This window comes from Cryptomeria japonica, chromosome 7 (assembly GCF_030272615.1).
Source record: "Cryptomeria japonica chromosome 7, Sugi_1.0, whole genome shotgun sequence".
Lineage (NCBI taxonomy): Eukaryota > Viridiplantae > Streptophyta > Pinopsida > Cupressales > Cupressaceae > Cryptomeria > Cryptomeria japonica.
Genome location: NC_081411.1, coordinates 215,816,231 through 215,843,807, shown reverse-complemented (window position 1 = coordinate 215,843,807; position 27,577 = coordinate 215,816,231). Strand labels below are relative to the sequence as shown.

Below are 27,577 nucleotides of genomic sequence, written 5' to 3'. Positions count from 1 at the left end.
TAAATAATAAATTATATGAAAATATTATTGAATTGAATGAGTGTTCATGTTTCAACAATCAACAAAAAACACTTATCTAGACACAGCAATTAACTCATCATCATTTGGAACGTGTCCTGTTCATTCTGCAGCCCAGGGTCTACTTATATATTCTCTCCAAATCGAGGAAGGAATCAATAATGTTTTGATGTCTCCTATGCTTTTAGACATGTCTGACTAAAAAGCACAAGAAACTTAAGACTGCATTGAACCTTACGCCTCTGATATTCAGGATCCAATACTAAAACCTAGAAATAGTTTATGGGCAAGCAAATAAAACATATTTCTGAAGCTTCAGTGTCATGGTATGGAGTATGCCAAGAATTTTCTGAAACATAAGGGGCAATGTGCAGCATACTATTTGCTCAATTTTTCAGAAAAAAATAGAATGTTTTCAAAACAATTGACTTTCATCTTGTGTAGCCCACAAATAGGCTACTCCAATTTCAAAACTGTATAAATAAAATGCAAAAATTACCATGGAGCACAAGACAGTTACATCATTGTCTGAGATTACAGTCCACACTGGTAGCTGTTTTCAGAAAACGATTTTGCATGTGTCCACAATGTTAACTTTTTGCAACTCTTGCATAATCTAAGAGTGCTGAAGTGAAGCCTCTGCAGCTAGTTTATTGTGGGTATGGTCCCAGGTCGCCAAGATGCAATATGCATAGTCGGTACTTGTGACCATCATTAGTGATGGTGTCCACCAGGTGGCCCTCCTGGTCCAATTACCTTCAGCTGCAGAGGCCCAAGCAAAAAGAAAATTAAAAAACAAATCAACTGTCAAAATTGATGAAATCATATACAGGGCATGAAAGTGACAAGAAAGTAAATAATAAAGACCTCCTTTTCTCAATAAAGTTTCAACAACATGCTCTCACAATAAACATGAAGTCTGGCAGATATAATTGTCTTGACTGATTAGATACAAAGTGAAAATGACAAACTATCAGATAATTTTGACTGTAAACTAAAATTAGCCCAATCAGAATCTAATTAAATCGCATTTGTTTCACCAAGCGCTGCACCCACCAATCAAGAAATATTAGTATCAGTTTGACATGGTACAATTCATGTGCTTCTTAAAGAATGTGTTTGGTTTTAAAAATAAATAATGCTTACCTTCTACAATTATGTTAATAAAGACAATTATACAATATGACAACTAAATACAATACAGAGATTGATGTGGTCTAAATTACATTTCTGATTTTCCAAGGATCTAAAAACACCCTTGGATACAGTAACTGATGAACAAAGCCAATTATCCAGGTATTTAAATTGCTTAGGTAAATAAGTGTTTCCAACAAACCTGATCACATAGCTTTTGTGTCTCAGCACTTTCATCATACATCAAGATTTCTATTTTGGTTTCTACCTTGGGGAGAATGCTTAAGGATATGTTGTATGGCATATGTAGCCCCAAGATTTGGTTAAGACTGTAGACAACCTTAGAATAATCCATACATTTACCAAAATCTATATATAATTAAAATATAGCTGACTGATCTCTCCTCGTGTCCACATCCCCCCTGATATTGTGTACACAGCGTAAAACAAGGAGTCTGAACCTATTCCACAGGTTTACTTCTCCAAGGAAGCCTAGCAGAATTTAGAATCTTCTGTAAGATTTGTAGTCAAATCACCAATTGTCCACATCCCTGCTGTTGAGGTGTCCTTCAGATATTGTGTACACAGCAAAACAAGGAGCTTGATCCCATTCCTCAGGCTTAGTTCTCTGAGGAAGCCTAGCAGAATTGAGAATCTGCTCTAAGTTTTGGAATCAAAGAAAAATTTCCATTTTTTACTTGGGGACATTCCTATTTCCTTCTCTCATTCTTCTCTAGAGCTGTCTTTTGGATTAGCTCTTCGATTCTGTTGTTGAAAACTTGGAAAACAGTTCTTTCATTTGACCATTTCAAGGGCAAGCATCCAGCCTCTGCAGCAAGTAGCAATTTACAGATGGACAGAAGAATCTTGGCCGTCTATCACTGATCCTTCTGTATCTTTGCTCCTCCAATGTGTTTTTTGCAGTTAAATTTCAATCAGAAATCTCAAGCAGATTGTGAGTTTGTATGGTAAATGATACCTTATTTTTTGGGAGAGCGGCCTTCATGCATATCCATGGCACCCATTTTTAATCCAGTAGATCTGAGCTTTTCGTGTGTCTCCATTGAATCCGATTTTATAATCTCCCCCTTGTTTTGTGAAATGCAAATCTTTTGAAGCTTTTTGTGGAATAGGTTGGGGAACTCATTAGATATCAGGTAATTTGCAACTAATTTCAATGTAAAAATTTATATGAACCTTGACCCTTACACCATGCCAATGTCTTTAGTGGAGTGAAGTTTCTTTGTTGGTTAATAGAGCAACACTACAGCAGACTGTGAGTACAAAGTATGCTAAGATATATGGGACATTTTAGGTGAGTGCAGCTCCCCCAAGGCTTCCTCCCCTAAGACTATTCAACTCCAAAAGTGGATCCTGAAAATTGGAAAGCCAGACTCTAAATTCATTTGGAGATATCATAGCCAGTTCATGATGGATCCTACTAAGGATGTCTGATTTCCTCATTGATGGAACATAGAGGTTGATGAAAATGAGCTTGTGTCCCCAAGAGAAATACTTACAATGTCTCAATCAGAATGTCTTGTGACAAAGAAAATTGTGGCCCAAAAGGAAAGGATGGGCAAAATTCTATGGCTGAAAACTAAGGGAGGAGGTTGATTATGGAAATCAGATTTTTATGGACAGGTTTCATTGGGATAAGATGCCAAGCTTTTGACAAAGGTCGATGGAATAGAAGATAGGGTGTTTGTGCCTGTAGTTTCTCTGCCTAAAGACATTTCTATGGTTGTGAAAACAGTTGCCCCCTCCCCCCTTTCCACCCCCTCTCATCTCTGGATAATCTCTCTCCCTTCACCAAAAAGCAGAGGGGTAGAAAAACATAAGCTGGATGCCTTCATTTAGAATCCCATGACTCTGTTGGAATAGGCTCTCAACGGGTTATGGAAGCTCTACTCTCCAGGAGGAAGAGGCAGCCCTTCACTCAATCCTATATTGTTTTCTTCCCAGAAGGAGGTTTGGAATTTCAACATGTAGTTTTGGTTTGTGAATTAACTGTTGGTATTTTTGTGGTATCTGAAATTGTTTCCCCTCGTTTGCGAGCAAGGTAATTAGAGCTGTAATGAGGATGTTTCTTTTATCAAAGGATGTTTACTGTACCTGTAAAAGACCTTAAGGTCTGTATGATCTAAATCTCTGTACTGAAATTGTTAAACTCAAAGAAACTAACTGGTTGCACAATACAGATGCAGATTGGTTCAGAAAAAGAAATACACACTATAAAGAACTCCAAATTGCTTATAGAGAATTCTGATTATTAATAGTGCTTACACATATTTAAAGCATCAATAAACATGTTTCATTATAGGGACGGCAAATTTAGGAATATATTTGCTATATGAACTGATATAGAATTTCTTCACAACAGCAATTTAAGCTTTCAGATTACATAGGACTCAATATAGAATTTGAACAACAAAAAACAACATAACTCTTGAGGGTTTCATCTCAAGACCATATAGAGCTCGTACCGCAACACACGGCAGCAGTGGTGCTCTTGGGGGTTCCGTTCCAAGACCCAAATCGTGCACAAAGGCAGACCAAAATATTCAGCATACCCCAAAAAACAAAGCAAAGTCCTCAATATATACCCACTTGGGGTGGTAAATTAACTTGTAGTGCAAGGCAAGTAAACAATCTGATTGCCTTCGATGAAGGGATGCCAGACTGTAAAGAGGCAAATAGTGGTAGAAGCTTCTAGTTCACAAAAAGTGGCAGCAAGTTGGCTGAATTTGGTAGAAGCTTCTAGTTCACAAATAGTGGCAGACAGTTGGCACATAGTTGGCAAAGCCAATCTGATTTGGCCACCTTCTAGAAGTTGGTAGAAGACACAAAACAAAACAAAACAAAATCTGATTTTCTTTAAGAAGCTTCAAGAAGTCGATTGTCACTACAAAACAAAATTTGATCGGTTGTCACATCAAAGCAAAATCTGATTTTTCTGCGACAAGAGTGCACAATTGGCAGCCAGCACTGCTATCTAGGCCAGGTGGCCCCATTTCACGGGTTCATCACAGTACCTAAATTGTTTCACAGGCTTACAAGCAGGAAAGTTAAAACCATAATGGGAAAGTTTCACACTTTAAATTTTAGTCATGGATGAGGACCCCAAAAGATTCATTCATTTAACCAATCATAAGCTTTTAAAATTTATACAGTTCAATACCTAGACATGGGAACTTTCTGGTTTGCACAAGTACATGCAATAATGCTTGAATTCTCTAGTATTAAAATAGATTATACTTTATTAGCTCTGTAAGCATTTAATAGAATAAAAGGAGATTTTCCAAACAACAGAAAAGTACCATTATGTTCAACATATTATACCTGAAAATATTGAGTGCAGACTGGACATTCATAAGGCTTGTCTTTCTCCAGCCAAAACCACACCACATCATGCTCCTCATCTGCAACATATAAAAGTCACAGAATATATATGTCAGAAGTCACAAATAAAAAAAAGCCATAGATAAACATTCAGTAATCAGGAATTTCATAAGTGTCATGTATGTTTAATGTTAACCATAGCATCCCATTGGATTACATAATCTCGGTTTCCTGTCAATATTATCAAAAAGAATCATTTCGCCAAATTCATTCTTATGTGTAATCAATTCACTTGCAGCATTACATGTAGCAGCCCATGATTTTACATGATTCTGATAGTAGAGTTTTGTACATAGTGTATTAGATACTTCTAAGTAGTTCTTTGACAAAAGAAACCTCCATGGTGACAAGTTTAGGGAGCTTCATCAATGTATGTATTTCCCGTGTTCCCCAGCATTTCTAGGATAAAGGGGCAGAAAATGCGATCATGGTTCAAGGACAACAGAGGCGGGGACCCTTTTTTGGGGGGACAGCAGGAGATGATAGTGCATTGAAATTTTATTGAAAACTGATAAACTCATTGAAGCCTTTCAAATCTAAAATCAGGCTATATTCTTGAACCACAATAAAGAAACCAAAAAGTTTGAAGCAGTAAAACAGAGGAAGCAATTTGTCTCATAAAAATTAGAACAAAACCTGCATATAAAATAGTTGCAAAGCCATCAATAGTACAGCAGAGCAACTAAACATGTCTTCAATCAAATATTTCTTACTAGAAATATGGTAAAATGGGTTCCATCCATAGTACAGCAGTGCACATCAACATATTTTCCATCAAATATTTCTGACTAGAATGTAAGAAAAATGGGTTCAATATATGATTCTTTTTCATAAGACTAAAAGGAGCCACTATGTCACTGCATGCCAACAATAGAGACCAAAGAAAACATTAATAATTTAAATTTTAGATAGCTTTACAGTTAGTTAAGAATTCTAACTTGTTTTGTGTGCACTATCTTTGATTACCTATTAGTTAGAAATGGTCTACATCTTCAAATATTAAGAAATTAAAATAGAAGAAATGATCACTCGCAGACCAAGCACATACAATGACTGGCAGACTTAAACATAGCAATGCACAGTAAATAAAACTCTCAACTGTATGCCCAGAATCAAAAGTTCTGTCTTTTCTTTGATTATGAAAGGTTCTACATCTGCATTGTGTGTTTGGAAGGCATACAAATAAAAAAGTACACAGTAACAAATTCTCCCAGTAAAATGAGAGGAACAACCAATTCCAGTGCAATTTTGATGCTTCCTTTTTGCCCACGAGTACAAACCAAAGTCAGCAAACAGTTATTGAAATTAAGCAATATTCAAAAAACTTGTAATCCGGAGAAAAAAAAAGATCATCTAAATTTGACTAAGAATTTTTGTAATTTGATGATGAAAAAATATAGAATAAGACAATTAAACAATTGAAAAAACCCAACAAAACATAATGAAAACAAAAGAGAACAGAACTTAAAATGTTCAAAATCCTATATTACCCCACATAAAACAGTAACCAAACAAAGAATAAGATCCAAGAAAGAAAATTATACTCCCAATACATGACTATAAACAGACAAAACGAAGAGTAAATACAGAATTGCATGCATATAAATCATAAACCCATCACCCTCCCACAGTCCTTCAAAATATTTTGACAAAATGCAATCGCAAGAATAACTCACCATCAGCTCCTCCAGGGCAGCCCACAATTCGCTTGTCAAAATAGGATTGAACAATAGCAGGTGCTTCCTGAAAAGAGAGAACCAAAACATTTCTATTATATGTAGAAAATCTTAGATCCTCCAAACCAACAAGAATATTGAGGTTCACTCGATATAAGAAAGTAAATTGCTGAATAGATTTTTTTGTAAGAGTTAAACTTAAAACAATAATGAGAGTTTTCTTTTAAACAAAGTTACTGAACCTGTTACTGGTTGGGTTTTCATTTTGGGGGTTCGGTTCACAGATTCAGTACAAAAAAAATGGGGTTGGGTTCACAAATATTAGAGGTATCTAATATTTTGATGTGGAGGAATATTTAATAATTTTATGTCTTAAACAAAATAAATAAAGATAATATATCATATTACAATATAACAATCATATATTAATAATTATGAATATTACTATTAATAAAAAAACTGTTGATAGGTAAATAACAGACTAAGGTTCCTTTACCTTTTATATTAATATGCAAAAGATTATACAATGATTTTCATTGTTTCTCCATTCAAACAAAAAACCATCCACCCATTCCACATACATTATTTTAACCCCAAAAAAACACTATCCATATACCATTAATTACAGTTTGCTCAAAAAACTGCCATTACATTATGAATTGGTATATTTATCCCAAGCCCCACCACTCTTCAAAACTATTTTGCCTCTTTGTCTCCCTACTTCAACATTATCATCCCTGCCTAAGATCTTTCTGCTCCCTTTCCCTTCTATATTTCCTGCTTTGACTCCCCCAACATGTTCACGAGCTTCACGAGCTCAACCCCTACCAACGCTTTGTCCTTTTCGTTGATTATGATGAATGGCTACAAAGGAGCATTGAAGCAATAGCACAGCCACAGCCGGCAACTTGTTCTTTCCCTAAATCTGACTCCATGTTCTATTTCAAGAAACCTGCCCATTCCTCCCCTCCACCACGCCAAATGCACTACTCTGTTATCATTCTCACTTCTTCTTTCTGTTCAAACTCCAGCAACCATGCCAAAAAAATGGATGCAATATCAACACTTGTCTCGATATTTGTGTTCCAAATTCAAAAGGTCACCCCCTGTAGCATCTTAATGGCTTCAAGCATCATCGGGCAATGACACATGAACACATTCTACAACCTTCCATCTGAAATCTTCCCTAAAATGTTGTTTGTCCCTCCTTCACCCAACCCACAGCTTGGCTCAAATTGATGTCATGGGCCATCCCTTATCATCCTAATAAACTCAAATCATGTGAATAAGTCCCCAACTAGGAACAAGCGAAAATCATTAGGTACAAGACCTTACTTGCACCAACATTCCCCCTTAAGTGCAACTTAGGGAGTAACTAAAAACAATGCAAAGATGCAAAAGATGAGTCCCAGCAACAAGGCCTGATGAGGTACCAATGTACAAATGCAATGCAATCTCTCACAAACAAAGAAAAGGAGAAAAAACCTTTGGGAGAAAACTCCTCTCCAAAAGAGAGAACATGAAGGACTAAGAAGCCTCCCAAACAATGTCCCAACAACAACAAGAACATGAAGAACAATACTAAAGCATGAAGAAGCTGCAGACAACTATCAAAAGAATAACTAATATGGTGCCATAACTAAAGAACCTCCTCTAAAACATAGAAGATGATCAAAGTCAAGAAGACAACAATCTGCATGAGCACCCCCAATGACACTACTTGAACAATGATCAGATGGCAACAAAGGCAATAACATCTATCAATAGAAGATATAGATGGCACATGAATCTACGTGAGCAATCTCCACCAATGAAAATTGAAAATACAAGTGGCAATAGTTTGAAGCATAGTTTGCAAACTTTGCAAGAAATATCTAAGTTATTGAGTACTCTATTTTTTTTGTTGGGCAAGTTTTTGTAAGTTTAACTCTCGCGTTTTTATAGACGCAAAAAAACATGGGTAAAAATGCCAACGCAAGTAAAATACTGGTTAAAATGCATTTTTCACATGTTTTTTGCTATAAAACCGTGCATTTTTTCTTTCGAAGATGTCAATTTTTAAATTAATACATTTTGAAATTGAATTTTACAAAAAAATATTGAGTTTTTGCCGAATTTTTGCCAAGTTTTTGGTGAGTTGAGAATTTTAGGTTTGCCTAGTACTCCAAGTCTGCGAACTATGGTTTGAAGAAACAAGATCACCAAGATAGAAGGTTGCCTCCACAAAATAGGAATGCAAGAGTGTTTCATATCTCACTCCAAGCGAAACCAAGAAAGCATTTGCACAAACAGTATCATACCCCCCCACACACACACCATTATGTTGACTAGCATGTCATGACAAATCCACTAAAACTACGTGTCACCAAATAATGCACGAAGGAAAAGATACATCTGAAGTGACCAAGAGAGTACTCGCAACTTAAAAAGGGTGAGCAACAACAAGGCACACATGCAAGAGGCGAGAATCACAAGGATCTCATTGTTGTTGTGGAAGGATGCTCACTTGACAAAGCTATATTGGCAAATAACAAAGGCACTAAAAAACCCCCATGGCACTTTCTAATACAATGCGAGTACAATAATATGGCACAACATTTGTACACAATCCACCGAAATACATGTACAAGTGGTTGGCACTTTATCTCAATGCATCTACAAAAGAAAGTGCTTACAAAGGATGCAAAACGTCCACAAAGGACAAAATGTTGTATATACATATGAAGCAGCCCAAAAGAAGCCATCACATGCAAACAAAATGTTTCCAAGTGCCAAAACAATCAAGTAATTAACCAGAGTGTTTAAATACAAAATCTTGTATTAATTTAACCTAGGGCAAAATCTAGAAAAAGTGCACAGATAGACTGAGAGTGCTCTAAGAAACCTTTCCAATATCGCAAGAATCATAAAAAGCGAAAAAACTGGTCAAAAGTTGTGAGCCTAGGAGCCCAAAAATCCACTTTAGACTTCAATAAGCTATAAAATGCACCAATTTCAAAATCACAAAAAAATACCTACACCACTAGATAGTGCTTGGAACTAGCTTTCCAACAATATTTTATTTGCCAAAAACTGACTCTGTATCAAATTATGAGTGTTTGTCCAATCAGTGCAAGTTGTAAAAAATTAAAAAATAATTTAGCACCCAGGGCCTGGCCCCCTAGGCACCCCATATGACCTCAAGCTCAGCAGGACCAACAAAGAAAGAGGGCCTGTTGACAGCGGCGATGGCTGCTGGGCAGCAAGCAAGTGGCACATTGGGTGGCAAGGCCTAAAAAGTGGTGACATTTAGTGCTATGGGAGTAAAATATTCCTAAGGTAGTTTTGCTTTGATTTTCAATGAATTGTTTTTAATTGTATGACTGTAAAGTTTCTTGATATGATATTATTGTGTAAGCCACAATATGAATTTCCACCAATAAATTAACAAAAAAAACAGAATTCACTAATGTAATGAAATCCAGGATTTTTGATACTGAAATAGAAAATCGTTCCCTTAACAGCGAACTACAGCAATTTAGTCTGAGAAACAGTACTTTGTTCTTATGTCTCATACCTGGATTTGCATGGATACTTCCCACGATTTTGTAATTTCTTCCATCAGCCCGAAAAATCTTCACAATGAAACTGAAATTTCCAGCAGGTTCTGTGTTTCTGATCCAAAATTACCAGCAAGTTCTGTGTTTTCTGATTTGAACTTGATTCAAATCTACATCCAAGATGGATACACCATCAAACTGGAATCGCCCAGCCAGTGGACAGGCTTAGGCAAACTTCCTGAGTGTCTGGCGTTGTCCAGAATAGCCACGATTTTCACCAGCAGCCATAAATCTACTCCTTGATGACCTGGGATATCATCCAGCCATCTATCCTCAGGGGTTTCGTCCTGATGAATTTCTTCTTCCAAGTCGAGGCTCAGAGGAAAGAGTTGCAAGTAAGAAGATTGAAGTTAAGAATGAATAATGAAATCAAATTCCTTGTCTTGTCATTATGAGCCCATCGACCTTCAAAAGCAAAAAGCAGCTTTCAATCCCTCCTTGAATAGCAAGTGGATGGTTTTATCTTCAAATCCAACTCGACCTCATCTTGGCATGGAATTATGATATGCTTGGCGTGGAAAAAGATTAACTTGGCATGAGATAAGTATAAACTTAACCCCCAAGGCATTCAACCTAGAAACATAAGGTTATGACTTTAAAAATAGCCCCACTTGAATTATTTCGACTTCACTTAAGGCTGTACATATTTTATTTTTTTTAGTTATATGCATTCATTATTTACAAGGTTGAAGGAGGGTGTTCCACAGAGACGCGTCCCCCCCAAAAAAACCCACGTCTCTTGTAGGGGGGCGTTTCCGAGACTTGGGAACTTGGGGGAAACATCCCCCCACAGCACCACCACTTCTGCCACCTCCGCCACCTCTGGGGGGGGGCACTGTTGGGTCACTTGCTATATGTTACATGCCTTTACATATTGATTACAACCTTTAACTTCATGAAAACTAGTTGGCCTTGCATGGTGTACTCATAGAGATGTTATATTGCAGATTTTGCCTTGAAAATTTCAATTCACCTCTATTTATTATATCAGCGCCACCCACCTACCACCACTCCGCCACCGTCCCCCCACCTTCCCCTTGCCGTCTCCAAATTTAGGCCCTTGGTTACCCCATCCCCGAAACCTGTCCTCACGTCCCCCTGTCCCCTAGTCAGGAAACTCCGTGGAACACTGGAATATTACAGGGAGGTGAACATGAAGTAAAAGGTAAGCACCAAAAACACCCACCATCAATATTGAACACGCTGACCAAAACGATGAAAACATCCACCAAAAAATATATGCATGGACCATGGGTGAAAAGAGTCACCCAAAATGAAATGCACGCCTTACAAACTTGCAAACCCAAAGATCCAATGCCCAACCAACCATAGCATGAAGCATGCCAATCAAAAAAAACAAATACATAAACAATGAAAATGCCCAACCTCAAAGAAATAATGCACAAGTTGACAAGGTAAAAGAGGTACCTACAAAAAACTTAATGCACAGCCGACATGGTACGAGTTTGCATGTTGATGAGTCTGCATTCAAATAGGATTGGTGTTGCTTGAACAAAGCAAAAGGTGGCCTCGGCCCAAAGATCTGAAATTGCAAGGTAAAGCATTGTATGGAAGTGAACCTTGGAAAGTGTTAGTCAAAAGGAATATCTTGGATTCTGTTCCTAAAGCTGCAAAGCAATGGAAAAATATGCATCCCCAGGATATCTTAATTGGCAAATTATGATTAAACCTTCAGGATCAGCTGTGTTTGGTAGTATTTGGAAGGCTTGGGAGTTGGTTAGAGATATGACTGTTGGATGTGACATTGTGAACTGTGAAAAGAATGATATATTTACCTTCAGATCATTATGGTGGAACCTTGCACATAAAGACAAACCTTTTGTTCTATTGCAGGGCTGCTCTGGCAAGAAATGGAATAGTAGTGGTATTTCCAGCTTTAATGGCATTCTGGTTAATAAAGAGATAATCTGTTGGGAACAATTAATCCAATCAAAGATCTTTTTCTAGCGTTAAAAGAGCATCAAACAGTGTTAAATTTCCTATGATATAATCTCAAATCCCGATTGCTATGAAATGTTCAAATGGAAGGGATGGTTCACCCCTTCGCAACATCCAGCCACATGGTCTGTATAATCTACTGTCTAGCACACGATGTTTTAGCCCATGTTAATCAAGTAATTTTGACATTGAAGATGCCTGCAGACAGGTTTATGAAGATTCAGAATAATGGAACTGCTCCTATCTTCATTGAGCTCCATCTGAAGGCAATCATAGGGATCTTTAACTCCATAGAACAAACCAAGTTGCCAACCTTCAATTGAAGGCCCAAATTGGAACAAGAAGTGACAAAGCAAGTGTGGCTATGAAAAAAAATTTATGCTATAACAACCTTTCATTCAAGATGACGGAATCACCAAATTGGACAAATTAGGTCACATAATTAATTGTCGTGATGAATTAAGTATACCATTTCTCTAGAAAGCACTAGAAAACATAGAGATGATTGGGAGGAACAAAAGAAATACTAGTGAAAGAATTGAGGGATTATATGATTAAATGGGTGGAAAGATCAAAGGAATTGCACACTTATCAACTTTCTAGTGGATTTAAATAGTCAAGTGGTGTTCTTGAGGTGCATCAACACCTTTGACCAATAATGCAACAATGTATGTGGCAATAGGAAGACAACTTAAGAAGAAGTACCCAACGCGCTTTTTTGGGGGCCTTGTGCTACCCATTGCCTTGATCAATTATTTAAGAACAAAGGCAAACTTGATTGGGTGAAATCTGAGGAGGACGACATTAGAAGCATCACCAAGTACATCTGTGATGATCTAAAAAACACATCATCTTAAAGAACAACAACTTGTTGGAATTCATCATTTTCAATGGATTTTTTCATGTTAAGGGATTTGATAAGGATCAAGATAGCGTAAGGGATATCTTCAAAAGCCACAAAGACAAATTTGTAAACCTTAGATCTACACAAAAAAGTCAATTTTTGTGTCTTCTTCAATTACACAACCAAAGAACACACGTTCTCCTCTAACAAGATTGGAGAATGTGGGAATAAGTATAATTTGAAGGGTTTGAAGGCTTCAAAACCTCTTTTGAGGGTAGATCTTGCATTTGCGAAGTTATTGGGATACCACAGGCTTCAGGACAAGGTCAACTAATGCTTGTTAAAAAGCAAAAGGATTTGAATAGAAAACATATTTTCAGTAAAAGCAAAAGAGTCATTTCGAGATTCAACTGCATTGCCCCAATCATCAGTGGTCCTCTTTGCCATTTATTTACATGTGTAAAGACTGCCTCAGTTCTGAATCATTTAGCATTTTCAAGAAACATAATATTCCTCAATTAAAAATAATCATACACATGCTATATTAACCTTGAAATTGAAACCATCCAAAGGAATCCAATTAGATTTACAAAAACAAGACAAAATGGATCAATAAGTAATATAGAACTCAATTGCACCTGATTTGCAAACCTTATAGCAACTAACCTTTGTTCCAAAAGGGCCACGGGGAGGCTCTAATTCAAAGCGTTGCTTTCCCTGTATAACAGTTCAAAAATTTCCACGAAAATTATATCTCAATTCAAATGATGATAATTAAGAATCTCAAAATTTTAGAGCTTTTTTAGAAAAACCTGAAGTTCAAACTCAATTTCTTCACGCTCAAGACCAGTTGCAATTGGCGCAACTTCTTCCACTGCTTTCTCCTTCAGAGATTTATCTGCAACATTCCACATTAGATTATGTTAGTAGCGCATGAACAAAATACCAAGTAAGCATGGGTCAAAACTGACATTTTGGTGTAGTACAATAAGACATAAGTAGCTAACAATTGCCTCAAGATTAGATCAATTTTTCGAATATGTCATCAAGTGATCATGAGATTATAAGTGTGTAATACAAAAACTGTCTTGACATTGGAAAAGGAACCTCAAAGCAGAAAAGAACCATAAATCCAGTCATAGAAACACACAACTCATTGCTTGACTCATCCTAGCTTTTGGTATAACATTGCAGTGCCTCATTGGATGGTACCCCCCTCCCCCAGTCTATGTATTTTGTACATACAAAACTATATTATGGCATTTGAAAAGAATAATACTCGATTTTCATTCTTTGGACATTGTCATGCATTACCAAACACTTAAACCATCTTAAATACCGATATAATCAAACCTCATTGATTTTAAATATTATGCTTGGCATAGAACAATCGTCTAGTCACAGAGTATTGTATAGTTGATCATTGATCTAGAAGTCTTAATAATGATGTTTTAAAACAATGTTTGATATCGAGAATGATTATCTCCAACAGAACATTAATGAATCATGCCATGTGTTTTCATTTTACAAAAGGTCCCTTGATGTCATCCGGTTTAGATGTGTGCAGATCACAGGAATAATCAAAAACCATAAAGGCATTGTAGTAAAGGCATGTGGCTCCTCTAAGGTTGATTTGACCCAACAGTTAATGATCCCAACAGACCAGTGTGCCATGTGAAATCAATAACTCACATGGCAAGGTATTCAGCTAGCTGCAGGAGTGAGAAGATAAGGACTGGGTTTAATTAGAAATGGTAAAAGGGTTCAGGGAGATTTGAATAACAGCCATGGAAAACAATGTTTGATATCAATAATGATTATCTTGACCAGCACATTAATGAATTCTACCACACATTTTCATTTTACAAAAGGTTCCTTGATGCCATCCAGTTTAGATGTGTGCAGATCACATGAATAATTAAAAACCATGTAGGTATTTTAGTAAAGGCATGTAGCTCCTCTAAGGGGGATAATTGATTTGACCCAACAGTTAATGATCCCAACAGACCATTGTGCCATGCGAAAGCAATAACTTACAGGGGAAAGTATTCAGCTAGCTGCCAGAGTGAGAAGATAAGACCCTGGATTTAATAAGAAAGTAAAAAATGCTGGGTGATTTGAATACCACCCATGGAAAGCAAAAATAGTAAAGCAGCCTAATGTTGCTGGTGCAAATAATGATTGGATAAAATGAAGGACCCATGTCCAAAAGAATGGATGGCTTCTAGAAGAAGAAAAACATAGATACCTTGATCAAAAGGACAGCATCAATGAGATGACACAAAGAAAAGGTGATGAAAGAAATTAAAGAAACTGATGACAATAAGCTATAGATTGGATTAATAGAACATAATGTCATCCCTTAACATTCATTACTTTCAAAATCAACAGCAATAGAAGAGAGAGGAAGAAGGATAAAGAGGAGGGCAATCCCCACACAGAAAATTCAATGGCAATCCTCACACAACCAATAACTCAACCCCATTCCTTGTGTCTACCTTGTAAGGGTAGTAAAACTTCCCTTGCCATTTTAATCTTCAATGAACTTTTGCACAATATTCTGGTTTCCATTGACCGTGGGCAGATTTACAGAAAGAACAGCATGCAGTGAAAGATTAGAAACGAAGGAAAGCATGACAGAGCAAAGAGAGAATCAAACTAGTAGAGAGTGGGAAGGGAGAGATTTAAACTTTAAGTATGCGTTCAGTTTAAAGTACAGATTTAAGTCTAAAAAACCTTACTTTTCTTGCTACATGTGTGTTTATTTTCAAGTGTTGCTTTCTATTCCCTCCACCCTTATTGTGTTTTCTCACATGGTAAAACCTGTTACAAGCAAAGAAGAGGGACTAAAGGATAATCCCACATGCACTAAACAGTACATGAGGATATGATATGAATATGTAGATGAGACCTCGCCTTAGGTTGCATTAGGGTTAAACAAAACTAGCACTAGAACATAGTGTTCCTTCTTATGTCAGTATCCACTAGGACGTTGTGAAACCTCATAGAGAGATTAAGGCACTAGGGAATGGAAGGGGAAAAGCCTTACTTACCTATGTACAGCAGCACCATATTACTCAATAGGCTAAGTTTAGAAAGGTGATAAAGTTCAACCAGTGCCTTCCTTGTTGTTTGCATGAAATTCTAAGCTGAATTTACACAGGCAGTAAAGCTAGACCAATGCCTTGCTAAATGCTTAAATAAATCTAAAGCTGGGTTTGGAGAAGAAGGTAAACCAACCAGTGTAATTGTATTGAATCTTGATCAATATTCAATACCAAAAAAAAACTATACACCATGTTCAAACATCTTAAATATTTTATTATTTTGTTTCTACTCAATCAGCTTGTCCAAGGGTATGCTAATGTTGTGATGGTTGTTTAACTTGCCAGCGTTGTATATACTCTGTTGGATGTGGTATTGTTTGTTTTGCACTTATATTATATTATAACATTTTATGTGAACTTTATTAATATTGTATAAGACTTATAAATATTATTATATATGAAAAATATGATATATCCATATCCAGGCCGGACCTGACCCAAACCTATAGCTTAACAGCAGGGCAAACTGATAACACAACAAAAGAAGAATTATGAGTCCACACCTCCTTCCATTTCTTCTAGTCTAATGAATCTACCTCCAACACAAAGAAGTTAAATAATTCTTGCTCTTTTTGTGGCAAGCTTGGTCACAAAAAATCCAGTTGGTAAAGATTATAGGTTTTGAAGGATGCCAAGTAGCAGCACAATATTTCCGTCTCCAAGTCCTCTTCTACAAGCAAAGCCCTTGCTGCACAAGCTTTGCAAGGTTCATCATCACATGACTAGATACTTGATTCAAATGCTTCACACTGTATGACGCTTTCACATAACTATTTTGTTTACTTTTCAAAAACAATACTTCTCAGATTGTAATTGGATTCTTTTCTCAATATTCTATCATTTTGTTTTGTTATCAAGTGGAGTATAGTTTATAAATGGGTGGATCAATGATGTGCTCTTTGTTCCAAAGATTTCTATTAATCTACTTTCCATCTATTAGATTTGTCATTCTAATGAAGGAAAGGTAGTATAGTTAATACCAAATGATATTGTCATTCATGAGCTATAGGAGCCTAAAATGGTTGCTGCTATTGGGAGTGTTGATCATTGATCTCGTTTGGACAAGTTTGATGGTTCTGAATCTTTTTCATAAGCTGTAATGTCCCCATTTTTTGGAGAGGAATTGATTAATTAATTTAATTAGTTAAGTTGTCCAAATTATTATTATTTTTCATGGATAGCTTAATTAATTATTTCAATTAATAATATTAAGTTAATTATTTATAAAGTTATCAAATAAATTAAAAAATAAAAGATGACTTTATATTTAATTAATTTAATAAAGTGACTAATTAAAAATTATGTCATAAAGTCACTTCTAGAAGCTTCTAGAGATGGAATGAAAAAATTATAAAGGAGGATCTAACTGAAGCTTCAAAGCAGCTTGGATTGGTTTTTGATATTGAATTGAGTTTTGTAGAACCACGGGGTGTCTGCAGACTTTTGTCTTTGGGAACGAAAACTCTCATAGATAGCATAACTGAGGGAGTGAAAGACCTTCCGAGGGGTTGCAGCTGAGAGTGGGAGACAAATCAGTCATCCATATTGAGCTTATTGAGTTACTACATTGTCATGATGGTGGGATTCATGAAGTTTTCAGACTTATCCTAGTGGAGCCCTAAACCCATTGATTTCTAACGGAAGAGGAAGCCAATTTTATTGCAGATCATTTGGGAGTATTGTTTGGGTGTATGCTGATCAGATTTCAGACTTGAGACCAAATCGTATTTTTCTGCTCCTAACCCACGATTTGGGTCATATCACATCATTAAGGCCACAAATCATTCTCAAGAAGGCAGCAACAGCATTGGTGGAGGGAGGCGATGCTTTGGAGAATCTTGGAGGGAGTATTTAGAGTGAAAATCAGTGCTCAATCAGTCTGAGATAAAATTGTGGCAGCCTACCATTTCCTTCGATTTTTGCTCATAACTTCCTATATTGGCATCAAACATCATTAAGAAGGGTAGCGCTACATTGGAGAGGTAAAGGCGAAAATTTTTTGGTGAAAAAGATTGTAAGTTAAGCTGCTGTTCATCCATTGTTATCAGACAACCTATATAGCAGCAGGGGCGATTTTTGGATAAAGTGGATTTGGCAGCTTGAAGGCTTCGAATTGCAAGATATTGCTTGCTTCTTCAAAAATCAGATTGGGCAATCTCTTTCAGGTTCCTTTGACAACATTCTGTACACTCTTTCAGTAGTTGTGAGATTCCATTGCTGTCCATTGTCCTCAGAAAATTCTGAGTATTAGATAACAAGTGTCCAGTCATTGGTGAAGATGTTTTTGTATGAGTTGTTTGATCATTTTCTATTGAAATAAAGAAGGAATAAGGTTGCATTCTGAGTTCATGATAATCTGAGGTCTCATGCAAACTGTTTGACAAATTGACAGCAAACTGTAGGTGTATGTTTGTGTGTCTAAATTGGCATTGAATTTTATAATTTAGTAGCATATGCATCTTTGATAATTGTCTTAACAAATAGAAGTCTTTTATAGCTGATCTTTCAAGATAAATGTGTGTTTGCTAAACTCCACACCAATCTGAAAGTTTTCAAGGGCCAAGTGTGTGCTCATCTTTATTGAAGACTTCTCATGACAAATATGGGTCGTCTACTTTCTAAAGTACAAGAGTGAGATTTTCACCACTTTCAAGACCTTTAAAGCATTTGTAAACAATGGGGGCAAGTATGTGAACCTATGTTACCCCGAGTTTCTGGGACGGGGACGGCAGGGGACAGGGGTACGCGTTTCCAGGACTGTGATTTTTTTTGTCAATTTTGGGGACGGCTAGAAGACGGCTATATAAAAACATGGAAAATTAAAATATATAGGGAAATTTGAAATATTCATATGAAAACATGGATAAAACACGCAAATATACATTATAGAACCTTAACATATAAGAACCAGCAGAGTTCTTATGGCAAATTTGTGTTAAATTGAGAGTCAAAGTCAAATTGCTCATAGAATTCATTGTCAAAATTCACTGTCTATATGCAGAATTTATGGGTACGTCCCATTGGAGTCCCCTGTCCCAGGGACGTCCCCGGGATGGGAACACCTGAAAAAAATACCGGGGACGCATCCCCGGGTAACATAGATGTGAAACAATCATTTCAAAAAAAAAAACTAGTAAGCTAGGTATTGAGAATCAAATAATCAACACATATTTCCTTACATTCCCTAGCAGAATGGTGTGGTTGAGAGGAAGAGTAGGACTCTACAAAACAAGACCAATTGTTTGATTTAGTCCAAGTACATGGCACCCACCTTTAGGATTGAAGCAATCACTTGTGCTAACTACATTGAGAACCATATGCCCCTCAAGGTAATGTCAAATATGACTCCCAAGGAAAGGTTTGATCCCATGTCAAGATTATGTTTCTTTCTTCTAAGTATTTGGTAGTGAGGCTTGGACATTCAATCTATATGATCATCTAAGGCTATAAATAAGAAGAGTCAAAGTTTATTTTTTCTGGTAATTGTTAGGATGTTAAGGCTTACAAGTTGTTTGTTCATGTTGCCCAAGATGTCTACTTTCATTAGTTTACTTGCATTGTAACAGAGCAAATAATGTAACTATCAATTTTTTGGCTAATTGTAGTGTAGATTATGAGCCATTAACAGCTCTGTACAGTGGTTTTCCATCCATAAGTTAAGGTTTCAACTCTTTCTTAAATTGTAAACCCCCATAAAGACTTTACAATTTTGCTTTTTATGGACCACTGGGTCCCTTCAACATTACAGCGAGGCTTAATTACTGGAGATGTTCTTATTTATAGCCATATGAGAATGTTTCTAAACCTTCTCATGTGATCTCTAGCATTGTATTTAATAGGTGCATGTGGGAAGTTTTATAATTTATTTAATCCATCAATTAGGTGGCTTTGGGATATTGTTTTATGGTCGTAGTGACTTCTCATAGGGTAGCTCCTTGATGTGTTCTATGTGTGTGGCATTTGGTCGGGTGCTCAGCTTGTTGATGCCACAAGAAGGAATTCTCGTAGGGTATTTAAGAAGGATTGAGTCTCTGTAATCTCCCCATTTTGAAATAGGATTTAATAATATATAATAATAATAAAATTAAAATACACAAGATTAAAAATAACATTTAAACAAAAATATAAAATTAAATATAATTAAAATTTAATTAAGTTAATGAATGGTCAAAAGACATGGAATGAAAAGATGTGACTCCCTCAAACATGAGATATAAAAGGGAGAAGATAACCTCATTTGAAAGGGGGATCCAATTTGGGAATCAGAGGTGCAGATCTAATTTAAATAAAAGTGCAGATCTGATTGTGAAAGGTTGTGTCCCTTTCAAATGGCAGAAATAATTAATAGTGGCACTCTTTCCAAGGGTGCTAATGGTAAAAGGGTGTGTATCTTGCCAAAGGGCATACATGATGAAGAGGTGTGACCCCTCCCTCCCATTGAGAGATATAAAGGAAAGGAATCAAAGTATCCAGAGAGAACACCATCGATCACAGAACTGTTATTATGTTACAGGCAGTAAAATCCTTATTCTTGGTGGAATGCATGGGGATTTGATTAATGAAGAGACCCTAAGGAGTACACCAGTATTACAGGCAGGTTATTCAATTAGCAGCTACAACAAATGGTATGAATATTTAACAAAATTCAGTTCACATGTGAAATGAATATAACAGTCTTAATATGCAGATATCTAAATATATTTGGACACACATAATGTTACGATCTTAGTCACGGGATTCGCCGAATTTCACTCATGAAATTCGAAATTCAGCAAATTTCAAAAAACTGCTAAAAAATCGTTGAAATTCGCTTCGAATTTGTACAGATTAAATGTCATAGCATTTTTAATAAAAATATATTCCAGGAAAATGTTTTCTGCAGGTGTTTTTCCCTGCTTCTTAAGAGTTCGAGAGGATTTTTTTGCCGTTTTTGTTAAAAATAGAGCCAGAAAGCTACAAACTCAGACAATAAAAACTAAGAAAGCTTAAGAGAACAAGAAACACAACAAATTATCCTGGGAAAACCCTCCACCTGAGGGTGAAAAACCCAGCCACACCAAAAATAGATTTTATTGAATGCTCAAAATAAGTACATAGCTCTCACACTTAGTAGACAATCATTTAACAATCATTGATAATACTCAAATAGAAGACGACTATCAGAAAACTGCTTACAAAATGAGGTAGAAGAAGATGCTAATAGAACAAATCTCCACACACCAATGAACACCGCCGAACATGGATAATTATCTCAGAAGACTAAAGAAGATGCAAGATCACAGCACCCAAGTTCTGAGTCTTTTATCAGAGATCATCAAAACAGAATGTCAATCACCTTCATTAAGACCCTCGGCAAATCAATAAATAGCTCACCACAAGATCCGATAAGGCTCACAAAGAAGACAGAAGGCCAAGCATTAAGGAAGATGCCGGTTATACACCGACATACACCACGAGTTGTTGAACTCCAGCGGAAGAAAAGATATGTTTTACCAGCTAATACAAAGTCGGTGACATCATTCAAAGACTTCGATACATGAAATATGATCAGAGACAAATGTAATACGAAACCGAAACATTTTCCAGCTATTGATGAAGCAAACCGAATACAAATGAGAGCTCAAGAATTTCATAAATGCGGCAGGCATGATATCTACTGAAGTTACAATCTTTAGCAGTTTTAGGGTTCCGCCTGAGTTTGCAATAATCTTTCCTGAAATTAGTTTGCTTTGCATCAAATTGCATTCAGACATTCTGCGGCAGACTTTCCTAGGGATTCTTCAACTCCCGTCGAGCGATTGATTTAAAAGTTGTACTCTTGACATAGTTTCAAACTATACATTAAGCAATAGTCTTATTATTGTAGTTAATGAATTTATTAAAATTACATTTTAATAATTAAAATTTAATATAATTATATTTAAAGTTAAATATTTCTAATTTATTAATATAATATCATATATCGTATCAAAATTTTAATATTTCTAATCAATAAACATAATATTATATATTTAAATTTAATATTATTTAATTTATGAATTATTAGTTTAGATTTTATGGTGAATTTGTTTATAAAATATGCAATATATATTATTTATGTGATATTAAGTTAATTTTTATTTTTACACTAATTTTAGATGTTTTTGTATGAAAAAATCTAAATCTATTTATCAATTTTAAATTATTTTGATCATCTTGTGAATGTATTATTTATATTTTAAAAAAATTAAATTTATATAAGATGAATTTAATGCCGAATTTTTTACCCTCGTCGAATTTCATCCGAAATTGTTGTCGATTTAAAACTCGAATTCGAACCTTGTGACTTAGGTTACGATGAATATCAATATGTAAAAGAACAATATGCAGAATTTACAGATGGCATAAATATCGAGCTGATTTATTAATATTTAGATTGTATGCATTTGAATTAATAGCGGTTCATTAAGTTGCAGTTTGATGCCAAGAAACATGCACCTTGGTCAAAAAACGTCCCTTTGAAAAGACATGGCTCTTTCAACCGGCCCTCCACCCAAGTTAAAGAGGGTCGGGCTTCTGAATCTAGGGCATTGCAAGATCTCAAAATAGGAGAAATATCTGAGAATAAGACTAGACAGAATAAAGAAGGAAAAAGGGAAAGACTTCAGGCAGTATCCTGGTCACACAAACCTGGTACGAATTTCCTATGTTGCAATCATGTCTATAATAAACTTATGCACATTGGCAAATGAAATATTCACTGCTTTCATAACTATTTCTGCACATGATGAATATTAGCAAATTCTGAGAAATCCTTGTTGGATAATATATTGAATTCGTATATGTGGAATAGTACTGTGAATCTGTTCTAGGAAATTTCTGAGTATGAAGGAGGGGAATTACAGTGACGAAAATGGTGCTGGGGTTATCTTGTAGGCACGCCACCTCATAGTTTAAGACCGGGGAGTCCCATGAGGCCAAGTGGGTACAAAGGTGCTGCCCTTGGGCCTATGAAGAATAGACATCCTAAGAACCTTACTGTAACAACCCTCATACCTTCTATTATGCTAGATGAATATGTAAACCATGGGTTCTAGGATAGGTATGACAAGTGGAGGAAAACGCTGATAGGACATCTCACTAGGTAGGCCACCTCATTGATGGCATGGGCCACATGAGGTCAAGGTGGTTAAGCCGCCCTTGAGCCTAGGATAGAGGGTTTCTTGGGCACCACACTTGGCCACCCTATCCTATTCCTATTCTATGACTAAGTCCTTATAAGTTTACTTGTAATTTCTAACCTTCTTAATGATCATTGATATTATAGTAGGATCTAAAACTAGGATTACTTTAAGTCATGTATTACATTTGATAAAAAAATTTAAAGTTAAAATAAGTTACCCTCTTAGACTCGAGCTGAATTGCTATTCTAGGGCCTAAATTAGGGGGATTCCAAGAGGGACATTACAGTCTCTTATATTTGGTTGCATTCAATTTTAATTATAGCAACTCAACATGTTTAAGTTTGTTCTTGGTGATAATGTTTTGGGGATGATGGGAACGTCAGACTCTAAAGACTCCATTAGGACTTACTTCATCTCTAAACCAGTGCTTCATATTCCTCATGCATCTGAAAGGATTTGGTTACTCCATCTATTGTTGCTTGGCATTTAGGTGACATGTCTGATTTGAATTCCAGGGTGGAGGTGGAAGCTAAGGGAAAAGTCAAGTATGTAGGTGAAGGCTCTCTCACCTAATCAAAAAGAAGAGCTCCTAGTGGGTTTATTTTGTGGATGGCCAGGAAGTAATGAGGTTGAGACAAGAACTGGTGGTTAGGGCTTACTATGATGAAGTCCATAAGGTATTAGTGGGTCTCATGGTGACCCACAACAATGGTCATCTTCAAGTTTCCAGTAACCATACAATTCCCATTTTTTAAAAAGATAAAGTGCATAGGTCTCAGCATCATAAAAGAACCTTCGATGTCTTCTCTTCGTGTCACTCGATCCTCCTTTGAGTGAGGAAGAGGTCAAAACTCAAATGCAATAGAGGTTGTGAACATTATTGGATGGGGAGCTGCAGTAAATCCTAGTGTTGGAAGATGGAGCATATGCCGAATTTTTTAAGATTTTTGGCTGGACAGGTGGTGCTTGTTGCAGACATAGCAGTGGGTTTTGTTTTTAATCCCACATTTCAGCTGGCTAGTGAATGCTCAATGCTCATGTGTTTTTCCCGACTGTTTTTGCTTCAGCAACTATTATGGACATTAACTCTTTTATATTGTAATATTTTATTTGTGCTTTTCTAGGGTGGTAGCCCAATAGAAAGACACTTAAAAGTTCGAACCTAAATAACAATTGAAAGACACTTAGTCACAAGATTTATTCAAACATAATTTCTATAGATTGCTTTGACATTTTAATCAACAAGAATAAACATTTGGTGCACTATGATGCAGACACATGTATAGCTTTTCAAAGGGTATATAATTTACCTCCAGCATTTAATGTCAATGATGCTGATAATGCTCTTTATGAAGAGCAATGTGAATGATTGCTGACTTAATTATTTCTCATTTTCATTTTGAACAATGAATATCTTAGTCTCTTAGATCATGACATCAAAGTTTGACAAATTGACATCGAAATAGCATTTTAATGGTTGTTTAGTTTATCATATGTATGTTATATGCTTATCTAAACTTAATTCCTTTTTTCAGCTAAATATGTATACATATTTGCGATTTTTAATTTATTTAATTTTTTGTACAGAGGTGTCCAACATGTATCAAGCTTAAAAAATTGTCATGCCGCCATACCAGAATCACAATAACCAATCCCAAACCAATAACTTAGTAAAAATTTATGCATTCATTTATACACAAATATGTTAGTGTGTTCTATATCTCAGGTATGTGCATGAATAACTTTACACCCTTGATGTGGTGCATTAAGGATATTAGAAATCATATTTACTTATCCTTCATGATTTAAAGCAATCCAATCATACATTAAACTAACAGTATAGACTGTTATTTTCAAAGTACACAACCTATCAGACTAAAAGACATCTGGAATAAGAATTGAACTAACAGGGAGGCTGTGTCTAGTAGATCATGGGCCAGTGGTTAATTCAAGAGATTGTCAAAACAATGACCTAATTTAAAGTCCCGCAGGCATGTTGTGCCTGTTACTACAGCTGTGTTGAAATGGACCACACATGGATGATTCTGACCCCAGGGCATATTCAAATAAACCCATCAGATGTGGATTCTCTGAAGAAGGTGATTTATGTAATTAAGGTACATTCTATAGTATTAATGGTGCATTCCGTTGTATTCAAGGTGCATTCACTCTTATTAAAGGGTCATTCCCTCACGCATCCCTGATAAAGGTAGACTGAGTCAAAGTACATTGGAGGTGCCGAAGCCATCAAATCAGGAGATATCTTAGTACATCTGCCTGCTAAAGGTCATCCTCGATAATTTTATCAATCACCAGTAGTGATGTGCCTGCACCTTGCCTCTTTTCTATACCACTTTCATCCCAAGAGATGCCTCCTCCTGTGGCCCAGTTTACTTCACTGTTGAAGATCAAAAAATGCCATGGCCACCCCTCAAAGAAGAATGTTGCATTATATAAATGCACAGAAGCAGGCAACTTGTATGGCCACAATGTCCATGATATCAGAACAGGAGCTGTCTATTCTATTGCATAAGGGTATTACACTGGCTTTTGCAGACTTGAGTAGGGAAGCTTCACGGCTCTAAGCAACTAACCATCTCTGTGTCTTTTTGTTTTGTCTGTTTCTTATATAAACAATGCAATCTATTAAAGCTCGGGTTGAAAACTTGCAATTTACTTTTGTCTGGAGTGAACTAAACCTTGGATGCTATGCTTGATATTGGATAGTTTAACCAAATAAACATAAACTCCTTTGCTATAGATCTGGTAACCAGAAATCTAAGCAATGGATGTTTCACCGGGCATTTGGCAGCTGTAGTCCTGTAGCATACAACTGTAATTGGGGTGTATCATTATTCCTTGTTTATTTTTTTGCCTGGGCCTCAATTGATTTTTTGTGTGGGAACCTTAATTGTACCTTTGCATGGACCTTAATGCCAACCCCTATTGATTTGAGATAGGAAAAAACAGAAACGGTTCATTCCCTAGCATTAATTGATGCTTAAATGAGAGTTAAAAAATTACAATTTACAATTAACCTATATAAATATATAGTATATACATAATAATTAATAATAATGTAATCTAGTAAGCTCTGTCTGGCAGCAAAGAGGGAGCAGTACGAAAAGACGACAAAGCTTGGCTTGAGGGCAACGACGGAGCTATATAACGAAAAAGACACGATTCGATTGAGGGCAACAGCAGATTAATACTGCAAAGAATACAGGCTGGCTTGAGAAAATAACAGTGTGCGAAGACGATAAGCTTGGATTGGAGGCAAGAATGGAGTGAGATATCGCAAAGATGACAAGCTTGACTCAAAGACATGAACAGGGTGAAACCCCAAAGAAGACAACTTGACGGTAGCATCGGTGTGATATGATATCACAAAGAAGACAAACTTAACTTGAGGCCAAATGTGGAGCAATGTCACAAAGAAGGACAAATTTCCCCTCACAAAGAAGGACAAATTTCCCCACACACATAGCACCATATACCACATGGAGATCTAAAATGCATATCGCTTGAATAATTTCACCGTTTCTGAATACAATTCTCACGGAGGCGCCATTAATTTATTATCATTTAAAAACCCTAGATTCATTTAATGATGCATATTAAATAATCCTATTGTCATATTCATTCATTTATCATTTCCATAATCTGCTCATTCCATTTAAATTTAATACAATGCAAGACTCAAATCAACCAAAAATAAACAGATCAAAGTTCCATATGCGGCGATAAAAGAGGCGGCGTTTAAAACAAAATATAAAGAAATGATTTTTAACACAATTACAAGCTATTTAACCGATCTGTTGAAGAAAAAGGAAATTAATTTACCGGCACCATGTTCGGCGAAAAGAGCGCCTGTTCTGCTAAACGGCGCAGCCGAAGAATGAACGAACGATGCTGATGACGACAGAGGCCTTTGGCAGCACTGGCCACCAACAGATCGTGGAACAGCTGCAAGCTGTTTAAGCAGTGCTAGGGTTTCTAGCCTGGTTGCTGCCCTTCTCCACATTCTGCCTCCCTGGTTTTTTTTATCTACGTAGAAAACCAAAGGATGGAAAAATAAAATGGAGGAAAAAAGGGTTATTGTCGATTAATTTAACGGTGTTGTAAACAACAATAACAGAAATGAGGAGAAAAAATTAGCGGAAAAACTCCTATAGTAACTTTAGAGATCCTCAAAAGTCCTCAAAAGTCCATTTTGAGGGTTTGGTAGTTTAAACGGCACGTGGTAATAACGTCCTCTCGAGAGGTGGTATCTTGTTTTCATGTTACCCCCAATCGACGGTCTGGGTTTATTATGGGTTTTGCATAAATGAATTCAGTGGCTTCGATTTGATTTATATGTGAGATATTATATTTTAGTTTTCTTCAAAATGTATTCCAAATTTATTTAGGTTATGCCAACTCATCCTTTCGTGGAAAGGATCGAAGATTCACAACTTTTTAGGGAAAAACGAAAAATTAATGACAATAATAATAACAAAAACCTTTATTGATGTACATAAAATGTCAATATGTTTACTGGCTTATAAATATATATTTGTTTTACTTGTTGCTTTTTTAATTGCACATACCAAAAAAAACTGTGTGCTGCAAATGGTTTGTACTGATGTTTATAATTTATTTTGCAATTTTCAATTAACGAAATTTGTATATAAGT

At 36.1% G+C, this 27,577-nt stretch overlaps 1 protein-coding gene across 1 annotated transcript; it reads right to left on the bottom strand.

Annotated features, from left to right (window-relative positions):
• LOC131056882 (cytochrome c oxidase subunit 5b-2, mitochondrial) lies at nt 1-27,083 on the bottom strand. Its single transcript, XM_057991156.2, has 6 exons — nt 26,746-27,083; nt 13,445-13,530; nt 13,299-13,349; nt 6,231-6,297; nt 4,495-4,574; nt 1-780 (listed from the first exon to the last, which is right to left on the bottom strand). Exons 1-6 carry the CDS (start codon nt 26,924-26,926, stop codon nt 733-735), a joined length of 513 nt encoding a protein of 170 aa, XP_057847139.1. The 5' UTR covers nt 26,927-27,083; the 3' UTR covers nt 1-732.
• Nucleotides 27,084-27,577: the final 494 nt, after the last annotated feature.

Excerpts from the sequence above, each read along its gene's own strand:
- LOC131056882 (XM_057991156.2), bottom strand. The coding sequence starts at position 26,926 with ATGTGGAGAAGGGCAGCAACCAGGCTAGAAACCCTAGCACTGCTTAAA. Across the intron at positions 6,298-13,298 it reads GTGGCCCTTTTGGAACAAAG|GAAGCACCTGCTATTGTTCA; the intron begins GTTAGTTGCTAT and ends CTCTCTTTTCAG. Across the intron at positions 781-4,494 it reads TCTGCACTCAATATTTTCAG|CTGAAGGTAATTGGACCAGG; the intron begins GTATAATATGTT and ends GGGCCTCTGCAG.